This window comes from Bombus terrestris, chromosome 8 (assembly GCF_910591885.1).
Source record: "Bombus terrestris chromosome 8, iyBomTerr1.2, whole genome shotgun sequence".
Lineage (NCBI taxonomy): Eukaryota > Metazoa > Arthropoda > Insecta > Hymenoptera > Apidae > Bombus > Bombus terrestris.
This window is the reverse complement of record NC_063276.1, coordinates 7,226,458-7,237,827: the sequence shown is the minus strand read 5'-3', so window position 1 is coordinate 7,237,827 and position 11,370 is coordinate 7,226,458. Positions and strand designations below refer to the sequence as shown.

Sequence of the window (11,370 nt, the reverse complement as noted above, 5' to 3'; positions counted from 1 at the left end):
GTATCCGTGACGTCACATAATTAGAGTAAATACAAAGTAGTCTTGATGGGACAGCGGCGTGCGCCGCACCGTGAGTCGCTGGTCCGCGCGCGTCAAACTTATATCGTTTCGATACACGCACACCGCGTTTGTGTAGCTCGTGATATATCGCGCTATGTGCCGTCAGTGTGTGTGTGCCAAAGGATCCTAGATGACTGTGGGAATAGTAAGTGACAGTCGTGCAGCAAAGAAATGGAAAAGATAGAGGTGAGCCGATAGTAATTTGAAAAAAATTTTGTAATTAAAAAGTTGGCTTGCGCTGGCTTAAATACAGATTCCGCGCGCCTGCGATCTTTCTCTTCCCTCCGCTCGTTGTGTCGAATTCACTCGATGTGTTCTCGCTCGTCCGTAATGCAGAAGTGACAGCGTGGTGATGAGTGGGGGAAGGGGTAGTCAATGGAGGGGAGACGGTCGTGTACTTAGACATCTGGCAACGAATGCAATTGTGTGTATCTTCAATGTGCCACACTATTAGAAGGACTGATTAACTCTCTCCCTCCTCCACCGTTATCAGCGCGTCGTCTTTCTCTGTTTCATTTTCATTTCTCTGTGTCAACTTTGTGATTCTGCGTTTATCTCTCTCGCACGTTTCTTAGCCTTCCACCGCCACCTCCTCCCCCCTTTCTCTCCCCCTCTCCACCCTTATTCCTCCCCCACTCTATTCGTTCTTTCTCTTGCTTATTCGTACGTTTGCTTACTATTTCTCTCTGTTCTTCTACGTTTACATGTCTCGCTCTTTCCCTCTTCCTCTTTCTTTATCTCTTGTATTCTTTCTTTCTTTCTTTCTCACGCTTCCACCAGTACACTTTGTGCTTCTTTCTCTCTCCCTCTCTTTTTCATGTTCTCTCACTCGCAGTTAGTGAGGTATTTATAGATGTGCCTTAACCCGATTTAACACAGCCACCTCGACTCGCATTGTCCTAACAACGATTTAATGAGAAATTACATTTTTCCCCGAATTGTTTAGCTGTTTTTTTTTCGCGCTTTCTCTTTCCTTTTTCCAAAAAAAACATTGTCGAGATTAAATGGAATCGTGTGAAAGAAAAGGGTCGTAAGAGAAAACACAACAACATTATTCGTGCACACGTCCAAAAGTCGAATCGATAAGTACGTCCGTTATTATTAGGACGAAATATTATGGTACAACGGGTAGATAAATAGAGCGTCGTCTGTTTAAAGGAAATTTTAAGAGTGTATGTTTGGCTGCCGTGAGAAAAATATATTTAGAAGTGTTTCGTGGAAAGGATGTACAGTCGAATGAGAAGTTTTACAACAACTTTTATTATCGACAAGTTTCTACTCTCTCTCGCTCCATCTTTTATTTATGATAACGAAAGCGATTAAATTGGTGTTATTTACCACTTGAAATATAGCAACCATTGATCCGTAATTATTGATTCGTTGGCAATACTTTTTCGTTATTTTTAACATAACTCGTGTATCTTTTTTTTTCAGTTTTCTTCTTTTTTTGTCATCTCCCCTTCTATTCCCGTGCTCCCTCCTTCTTGCACGCTTACTGACTCACTCACTCGTTCGCTCGCTCGCTCTCGCTGTCTTTATTATTAGTGGACGAATTGAAAGTATACATTTGAGAATTAAATCGATAATGCGGGGTCGCGAGTCACGGTTGTACTTATTATATCAGGGCCTAAGCGGTGAGCGTCATTTTTGTTATCGTAACTCAACTGAGTATCTAATACACGTAAAGCAGTCTCTATTGTCTTTTTCTCGCAATAAGAAGACAACAAACTTCTACAGTTTTTCGTCGCCTTTGTTCACCGTATAACGACTTAAAATATTCTCTCTGGCCTTTCGAATAAAGTATACTTTCCTGGCGAGCTATTTAGCGTCCATAGAAATTTTTGTTCCTTTTTGTCTGTTACTTTCTTCTTCTTCTTCTTCGTTTTTCTTGTCCCGTTGTTGCTGAAATGGGAAATACAAATTGTAAAAAATGCTACTGGCAGATGCAATAATAATCAGTGCGCCAGCGAAAATTCCCATCCCCTGCGACCTATACTCGAGCGTCTATGACGTAATAAAATTATATATTTATACGACGCGAAGCTATTTGGAGTATGATAAGTGAGGCACGGTGAAATGATGTTATTATGCAACATTGAATACTTATCGTATAAACTAAGTAATGTTTTGAGATGTTAATATTTCACGCAGTTTATATAAATCAGTGAATATTTTAATATAATAATATTAATAATAAATTTTTTAAATTTTAATCTCGCATTCGCCGGCTATAAATTATACTTGAACAATATACGGACAATTAAATATTCAAATTTGGTAGTTCAATTTAAATAAACAATCGATGGAAAACAATTTAATAATCCAATTAAATTTAACAGAAAACATGTATTTCAAACTGTATTTAATAACTGGTAAAAGCAAACTTTATAAACAAATATATTGTCACTTCTATTTATTAATTCCGTGCGTTGCAGCTGGTTTAAATAATACGTGAATCGCGATTAAAATAATGCTCCGTCCTTGCGGCAAACAAACAAACATACATATACGTATGTATTCCTGGTTTTTCTGTACGCGATTCAAGAGTCGTAAAAAATAACAAAATATTTATTTTAACGTTGGCTGTAATTTCCACGAGATACGTTTTGTATCGAACGTCCTTCAATTCATGCATCAAATATAAACACGTTATCTTTCTACAATTTTTCGCACAGCAAGCACAACTGTATATTTGCTTGGTGTTATATTAAAATTGTTTCGAACGAATGGTCTATTTTTGCATCGTGAAAATTACGTCATGCCCTGACATGGCACTATTTACGTTTAAGGATTTCAATATTACACGAACGTACGACATCTCTAAAAAGATTAAATTCAAAATTTAGTGCGCTCGCCCGTAATTCACGTCGTCGATAACTTTGCTGCCTTTGTTCAGGCCTTTATAACAAAAACTATTTCTCACGGCAATCATTTTCTCTCGGGATTTATGTAATATAATATTCACTTCTATCGTTATTCTTTATTCTCTATCCGCAAACGTGTTATGAATCTATCGCAAATATAACAACGATAAAAATATTGGCCGTGCTTGTGAGATAATTATCTCGTGACTCACCCACTGACTGTTGTATTTTTCTTCTTCTTGCAGATCGTTAATAAATTTTATAGTCAGTTACGAGGCCATTTTATCTCTTTCTATCCTTCTCTCTCTCTCTCTCTCTCTCTTATTTATTCCTCTTTTGCTTCTTTATATTAGAATTATATTCGAATTCGTCATGCGTGTTGCGTTCTTCCTAGTTCACACTATAATTTTACCTCTCACGGAAAATTGCGAATTCCTGTTTTATATTTGTAATTCTAATACGATAACATTAGGGAATCATTCGCGAATCGCAAGCACGTCTAATTTCTTATCTTATTATTTCACGTATATATTCGGTAATCGACGGTGCATACATGTGGTCGCATACTCGTATTGTTTACATGGCTCTCTTTCTCTTCTGATTCGTGTATCCTCGTACGAGCTCGTGTTGGTACGCGTGACACGATGCGCGCGCACTTACACACATACAGCACGAGCCAAATTCAACGAACCGAGCGGGACAGGTGCTTCACTAACAATAGTGGTACACGCCTTTGAAAATGTACTTCAAATAATGATCGCGACGCTAAGCGCACTTTCAGTTATCGCGTAAAGCTACCGCGTACAACGCGTACCGCAAAAACCAGTCGCCAGATAAATTTTACGATCTTTCACCAGCAAAGGAAATTAGCCGATAATTCATTCGCGTTGACGCGCGCGCACGCGGCCCACAGAACTGCACGATCTTGTTTCCTAGAATTCAATTGACGATTCATAATTAAAATTTGTGTACACGCGACCGGGCATATTTATTCGCGCTCACACGCGTGCCGAGTGCGTGTATCGATCTTTGCCCGTCCAGCCGAGCCAAATATTTATAATCCATGAAAAATAAATATAGGTTAGCCTACCCCATTTTCACTTAATACGATGTAATAAGAGCGTTATTAATCAGTTAATTCATTAATCATTCGAGCTTATCCTTTTTAGATAAGTTGAAGTTCTTCCCAAGGTTAACAAAATATAATTTCTTTTGTTATTTTTTCTTATTCTTTTACTCGGAGGTATTTTTCTTTTATTTATTCTTTTTTTCTTTTTTAAAGAAAACATGTGTATGAAAATATTGAATTAAGCGTTGCTTGTTGATTCGGTATGATTCGTTCTTGCTTCTACCCTTATACGGCCCCTCAGAATCTACCCCACCAGCAGTCGTTCACGCTCTTTCCTGCTAACAACATTAAAGGAAAGTACCCCGTTGCTGCTTTAATGGAATTTACTTTTGTAGCTTCGCAGAGCTCACCATATTTTACAGAGTAAATTGCACCGCGGGGGCGGATCTCGAAAAACAAGTGTTTCGATTTGACACGAACAATAGGAACGCTCTTTGTCACATTATTTCGTTAGCAGCGACTCAAAGAATATTTATATGTATTTCTAGGAAATTCTAATTTTCCCGAAACATCCCTAATCGTGCAGATTCTTTTTCCATTTTGGTAAATTATAAAATTGGTTGTCGCATTTAGGTTTGTTTGATCGCGTGCTCACCGAAATGAGATCCGATAAGAGACTCTTGTACGATCGAGATAACGCTTAAAGAATCGTTAAATGCAATGATAAAGCGTTGTGGTTTATTTAAAAAAAATGCTACCGGCGATAAGAAAATATTTTTATCTATCGTGGAAAATTGTCGGAGTCGAAATAAGTTTGTTCGTTTCGCTTTGTGTTTGTCGTGGATACGTCATATTTCAGGAGAAAGTTGTTTTCGATACTTGATTTACATGTGTTAAGCGTGCGGCTTAAACTGGTAATAATTACAAGATAATGCGTATACACTCGGATTGTCAAGTGAAAGAATGCGCGCGAAGGAAAAGCGGCGAAGTTTTTACCACGGAGTGTACATCATGCTAAAATTCTAATCGGCAAAATTAGTCGGGAGGGGGTACAGTCGCGCCAGAAAGTCTGGCTGACCGCGTTTCCAAGTAGAAAAGTTATGAAATCAATTCAATGTAGGATTGGCCTCCTCTCTGTATAGTGTGCTGTTGGCTCTGTTATTTCTCTTTTTTTTTCCTCTCTCCCCCCTCCCCTCCCCCTAAGCATAATCCGCCGTTTACGCTCGTTACACACGAGCAAATGTCTTAATAAGATCTTCGTTTTCTCTTCCCTTTTACGCTTTAATCAATTTCCTTATTAAATTCTCTAGATTAATTTCCGAGGTCATCACGGAGAAAGATCGATAATTAATATTGTGGAAGTTTCAAGCTATCGTAAACAAGGGGAATCGAATCAAATCAAACGACCTCGTTCTCTGGTGTTAATCAACACAACACGAACGCGTAATTACGTTTACCTCATTAGTAATGGTAATCGTATGCTATGTTTTAAAGAGGCAAGAAATCTCATGGATTAAGCCTTTCAGTTAAAAACCGAATACATACGTGCATACATGCTAACAATGTAACGTATATATATGTTTGCTTGGCTGTGAGTGTTGGAACAATCGTGGAAGATAAACCGTTATCAATATAATACTAATAATCCGTTATCTTGCATAAGTAATAGAACTATGTATTTACCGTAAAGAGTATCTTGAAAGAGTACGAAATATTTAACGACTGTTTTAACATTTACTTACAATAATTTTCTGTCTTAAATATTACCATTTGAATATTTTATAATTATATAAAGATCTATTTTATCCAGACAAATAAAGAAAAGTCGTTGAAATATTTGACCTCGTTTAAAACGTTATAAAGTTGCCTGATTCAATTCGGGTCGTGATATTGATTTTGAAGGATACGCAAAAGTAAATAGGAGAACGATATAGAAATACAGTGATAAAATATTTATCTGAATAATTCTTTTCGAAATGCGCTACATATATAGCGTATAAATTAAATTAAGATTCAAATGGGATAACAGTCTTTCAAAATACTCTTCCATTTTCTACGTTGCTTTTTACTAACGAAAGTTAAAACGGGAATATTCGTTTCACTTTGGAATCGCTTATTAGTTTTTCTATGTCGTCTATCTTTTATTTTCCCCTATGTATTTTAATGGACTTTCGACGCGCATTTAGCATCGCGGATGTAGCGCGTAATACCAACATTTGCGGCAGTAGTTATCACGACTATGGTTAGGAGCATAATATTACGAATTTCACTGTACTATTATCACGACAATGAAGGGAAGGACGACGATAAACGATAGATAATTTTCTTCGAACACTTCGAATATTTTATCGATAAAATTCACTCTTTAAAATTAGTTCAAAATTTTTAATCAGTTTTAATTTTAGTTTGTTTATTTTATTTTTGTATTTTCTTTTTAGAAATTTTTCCTGAGATCGATTTACGCATAAATATTTGTTTCTGTTGTCTCGCTTATCGTTATTATGTATTTCTATTTAGCGCGAGCAAACGAGTATCATAAAATAATCGGTGTTTTCTCTATTTTCATGCGAAATTTTTATACTCTATATTTACAATAATTGCAACGTACTTTAGTTGTATTGCGTTGCAACGCATCTCGTTAAATCTCTTTGCGTTCTACTCTTTACTGTTTAACGTTTTGCTCTCTTTTTTTTCCTTCGATTCGTTTGCCACATATTTACGATAACGTTATGCAGCCATTAATTTCGGCGCATCGCGAATACCGCTTTCGATATATCGAATAAATAATTTATTTGCATATTCGAGAAACATTAATATGAAATGAATCGTAAATAAAAATGAAGAAAATAGCGAAGTAACATATAATACAATCATGCTCGTGGCTCGTGACACAACTACAAAGATACATAGTTTGAGTCAGCGAAATTCTGGAAACTCGATGTAAATACAGTTTCTTACGAAAGTATTTGAATATTGTAAGGAACATTTACACGAAATATTTTCAAATTTTATTCAGAAAATATTTGAATATTTATAACGCAACGTTCATTAACGCTGTAACGAGATATAGTTATCATAATTGTATGTATTAATAAAATTTCAAACCAATCTGAAAATGTACATACAGATTACAAGATTCATTACATTATTCAATACATTTATTCATTAGATTAATTAGGTATTTCTTGGCATGTTTATACTATCAATTCTGTAATTTTGTTTCAACTGATATAATAATCATCATACCTCTGTTTTATTACACTGCTAATGAAATTTCAAAACGTTTTATATAACACGTATATGTACTTGATGATTCGATTTTTTCTAAATCTGACCTTCGTAGTATTAATTTATTTTAATAAGCTGTATTGATCATGCAAAAGTAGGGAAATCCTTCTATCCTCAATCAAATAGATTAATACAATCTAATATAAGGAAATTAGTTATTCCACCGAATATTTTTTGCTTACATTTATTTTACACAGCCAATTGCCCAATTTATTCGATATCTCATATAAATTTTCGAAATAAGTGTTCGTATTTTAATATAAATTTAAATTTAACTTCAACTTAATTATAATTTTAAATACCTTCATGATCCGCTGTAACGTAACACGATACATATTATACAATTGTATAACATTTTCATAGTCTTCGAACATCGATACACGCTACTCATCTTTAAAAGTAGACATCGAACGTTCTTGCTCCATTTATTCGAAACTTTGGAGGTTAAAACGTGGCAATGCGTTAACACATATCGGAGAGTCGACGTATCGGTGTGTGGTGCCTTGGGTTTGTTGTAATGAATACTCGTTAAATCAACGGTAATTTAATTGAATTCCTACGCAGCAACGCAATTTAAATGTGATTCGGCGCGGGTTCGAGTTCACTTTCCGCGCCGACTGTACACACGGGTTGCACATAGACGCGTTCACGCGATTAAGTACATTGCTTCTTTCATCTGCTGCTGAAAACGAAAAAGTTGAAAAACGAAAGTCTCGCCGTGGGGAGAGAACCAGATGTATATCTATATATCTACGTGTATATTCGCGATATTTATACGTGTCTAAAAGAAAAGCAAGCAACTTTTAACTTGATTCCGCTTTATCTTTGTGAGTTATAACCGAGCCACCGCTTATCTGCGACTCTTCTTAAATACATTATTGAGTGAACAACAAATAACTCTGCAAAATCTAACTCGCACGACTACGTGTCTCCGATTCTAATTTCCACGAAAACATTTCCATGTTTATGGAGAATGATATTGCTAAGAATTAATAACATAGAGAAGAGAAAGATTATCCATTTCTGTATTTTTCTGACGATAATGAAAACTTGATTAAAATTATTTTAATTTATCTGTCGAACGAAAGCTACGTTAATTGATTTTGTTGAAATATTCGCGATATTTGGAAATTCTAATTTGGAATATATTTACTCTAGATGGATTAACAATGTAACGATATTTGTACGTGGAAATAGTAATACGCTTCCACGATAATAAATTGATAATAACAATGGCGAGTGCTATTATATTAATCACGCGCTAAAAACAACACGCGAACTCGTTCTCCCGATGATAAATTTACTTCGTACATAATTGTGTAATTTAAATAACTCTGCTGGCAAGTTATCAAACTACATGAACACGTACCATTTGAAGCGAAACTGTAAATCATGATTTTAAAAATATAGTCCCTCTTTTTTTATTCTATGCTAACGTTGGATGAAAGTTCAACTCGTAAAACTACGAGTATATTACATTAAACATTCCTTCCACTCTTGTAATCCTAGAGTTCCATTTTCACGCTATCTTTTTAATTTTAGAAATATAATACGTATTACGTACATGTAAAATATTCAGCATTATAATTCGTAGAAAGACGCGATAGAACTCTAACAGAGTTTCATAACGTCACATACCGCGATATAAACTTTTAGATTAATTGTTGTTTGGTCTGAAGTCTGAAATAATCAAATGTACAAACTTTGCACATCCTTGACACAAATTGTTCGTCCATAATGAAAGGAAGTATTTAAACTTGCACCTTAGCATCGTTTAGAATGATGGTTAGCCACCCATCCCTTATAAATATTCCACTCACAGATCTTTCATTATTTCGCGTAATTCGTCCTCAACGTTGAGCGCACCAAAGTTTATCCATCCTTGACACAAATTGTCGAACTGTAATCAAATGTACGCTACGAAACGATGGCCAGACAGTCATAATTGCTTTTTCGTTTTATATAAATCTTCGGTTTTTATGTTATTAGAATAAAAAAAATGTTAAAAGCGAACGATAGGATATAGTAAAGAAAAAGAACGAGAGAGAGAGAGAGAGAGAGAGAGAGAAATGGAGCAGAAATGGCATTGAGTTTTAATAAATGATAGAAATGGTAATTATACGGATGAACAGTCCATTAATAACAATGACGCATTTTGTTGCGTCGATGAATAATCGACAGGCGAGATTTGTTAAATTACAAGTTTTGTTCTCGCGAAATAATGTATAGTGAAACGAATCCATCGTGGATGAATAATGGCAGCGAAGTTTCGGATCGATAGGAATTTACGCGTGGCTTAAATAAATAAATAGAAATTTCCGCGGATAGCCGGGCGTACAAACAGCCAAACGCAATTTGTAGACGATCATGAAATTCAATCCATTTTCTTACTTTAATTGAAACCCGATGTTCCTTTGATATCGAACGGGATAGGATTAACGAATCGTTCGACTAATTAAACTGAATTTTACTAATATTTTCAAACACGGGCTGAATAACGTTCGGCTATTACATAATCTGTAGAGAGCTATAGAGAGTAACGAGTTAACGCATACGAGCGTATCATGAATCGTATAACACAGCGATAAATCCATCAGCATCGATTACGATTCATCGATATAACATGATATGTTAATACACGAGGATTCCGCGTTTCCCATTGGTAATGTGCCAAGATACTGAATACCTTCTTCTAGTGGCTCGAATGTAGAGTGAGTTGTGAAAGCGTTCAAATGTTTGCAATTAAGATCTCGCGATCGTTCGTTCGTTGGGTTCTTTCATTCATCCGGACGAAAGAAGGCCACGACCTGGACCTGACTCAAACTTTACAACTCGCTCAATGTAAATAAGACGTACAGTTAACCCGCGAAAGTATTTGAGCACCAACCGCAGAATACTTTTATGTATGTATTGCACGCGTTATATAAAACATTTTGCGACATGGCTGTTATGATTATAATATTTAATGACGTATGTAGAAGTTATAAGATATTTTCTGCAGGCATGTATCTAGTAATAAATTAGCATACTATATGAAACGCGTAATTAGTGCTAAATATATAAATTCTAGCTTCTACCAAATAGATTATGGAACATATAAAAATTATATAAAATATCCAAATTATAGTGCTCGTTATAAGATGTATTGAATGGAATAAACTTCCTCTTAGATTCTATTTCTTTAATTGCGTTCATAAAAATATGAGTTTGCATAAACATATATAACGTCTAATAATGATTAATTGACTATTCAAAGGCTGAATATGTTTTGATCTCTGAATAAATACATATTCCATAACTGTTCTATACATTTTCAGATTGATTTTAAATCTTACGATCGAGTATCCTCAAAGTGCTAATGAAGTCTTGAAACATCCCGTGTAACACGGATAAAATATTTATAAAAATATCTAATTAATAATCAGCTTTGCTTTTAATTACATAATTCCTTTCACATAAATCAGTTCCTTCTTCATTTCTTCAGAGTCTATTTATATTATAATAATATATAATAATTTCGTCTCTATTAAAGAGCCAAGCGTTATTTATATTTAACACACTGTAGAATAGTTTGCATCATTAACTCGGAACGCATTTGTATCTTCCATGAAGCGTATATTCATGTTAAAACTGTCATAAATATCGCGCATCTTATCAGATTCTTTTCAAGGCTCGGCTGTACGATCTTGATATCCGCCATAGTTATAATATTTCTTTGATAATTCCTGACATGCATATTCCATGTATTAATCATCCTAATCGGTTGGAACACTTTCGTCATCGAGCCGGGTTCTTGGCGTGGTTAGTTTGCGTCTCTTACCTTTCTGTCGTTCTTTCCATTGCCTCACCTTCTTTCGCTAGCCTCCTCTGGTTTCTCACCCCTCGACCACCCTCTCCTTTCCCCGTCAGCAGGTTTTAGTCGACCAGGTAGATGCGGGAGAATATAGCATATGTGAGAGGCAAAAAGTAATTGGCAGTAAATTTTCTTGGGTCTGGACTCAGTGTATCTCGTTGACGCTTCCATGATCCACGCTGGGAAATACTTAGTTCTTAACCCTTCGCGGTCGTAATTCCTCTTCAGGCAACTAT

At 35.5% G+C, this 11,370-nt stretch overlaps 1 protein-coding gene across 3 annotated transcripts in view; it reads left to right on the top strand.

Moving 5' to 3' along the window:
* Window positions 1-49: 49 nt before the first annotated feature.
* The window catches only part of LOC100652122 (mastermind-like domain-containing protein 1), a 172,526-nt gene continuing 161,205 nt past the window's right edge, over window positions 50-11,370 (top strand). For 2 of the 3 annotated variants that reach the window (XM_003397309.4, XM_012311239.3), the window contains exon 1: window positions 51-246. In XM_003397309.4, the coding sequence (XP_003397357.1) occupies window positions 232-246 (15 nt within the window). In that variant the 5' untranslated portion in view covers window positions 51-231. Of the gene's footprint in view, window positions 247-11,370 lie in introns of all 3 variants that reach the window. The other variant, XM_048408054.1, reaches the window with a different exon arrangement.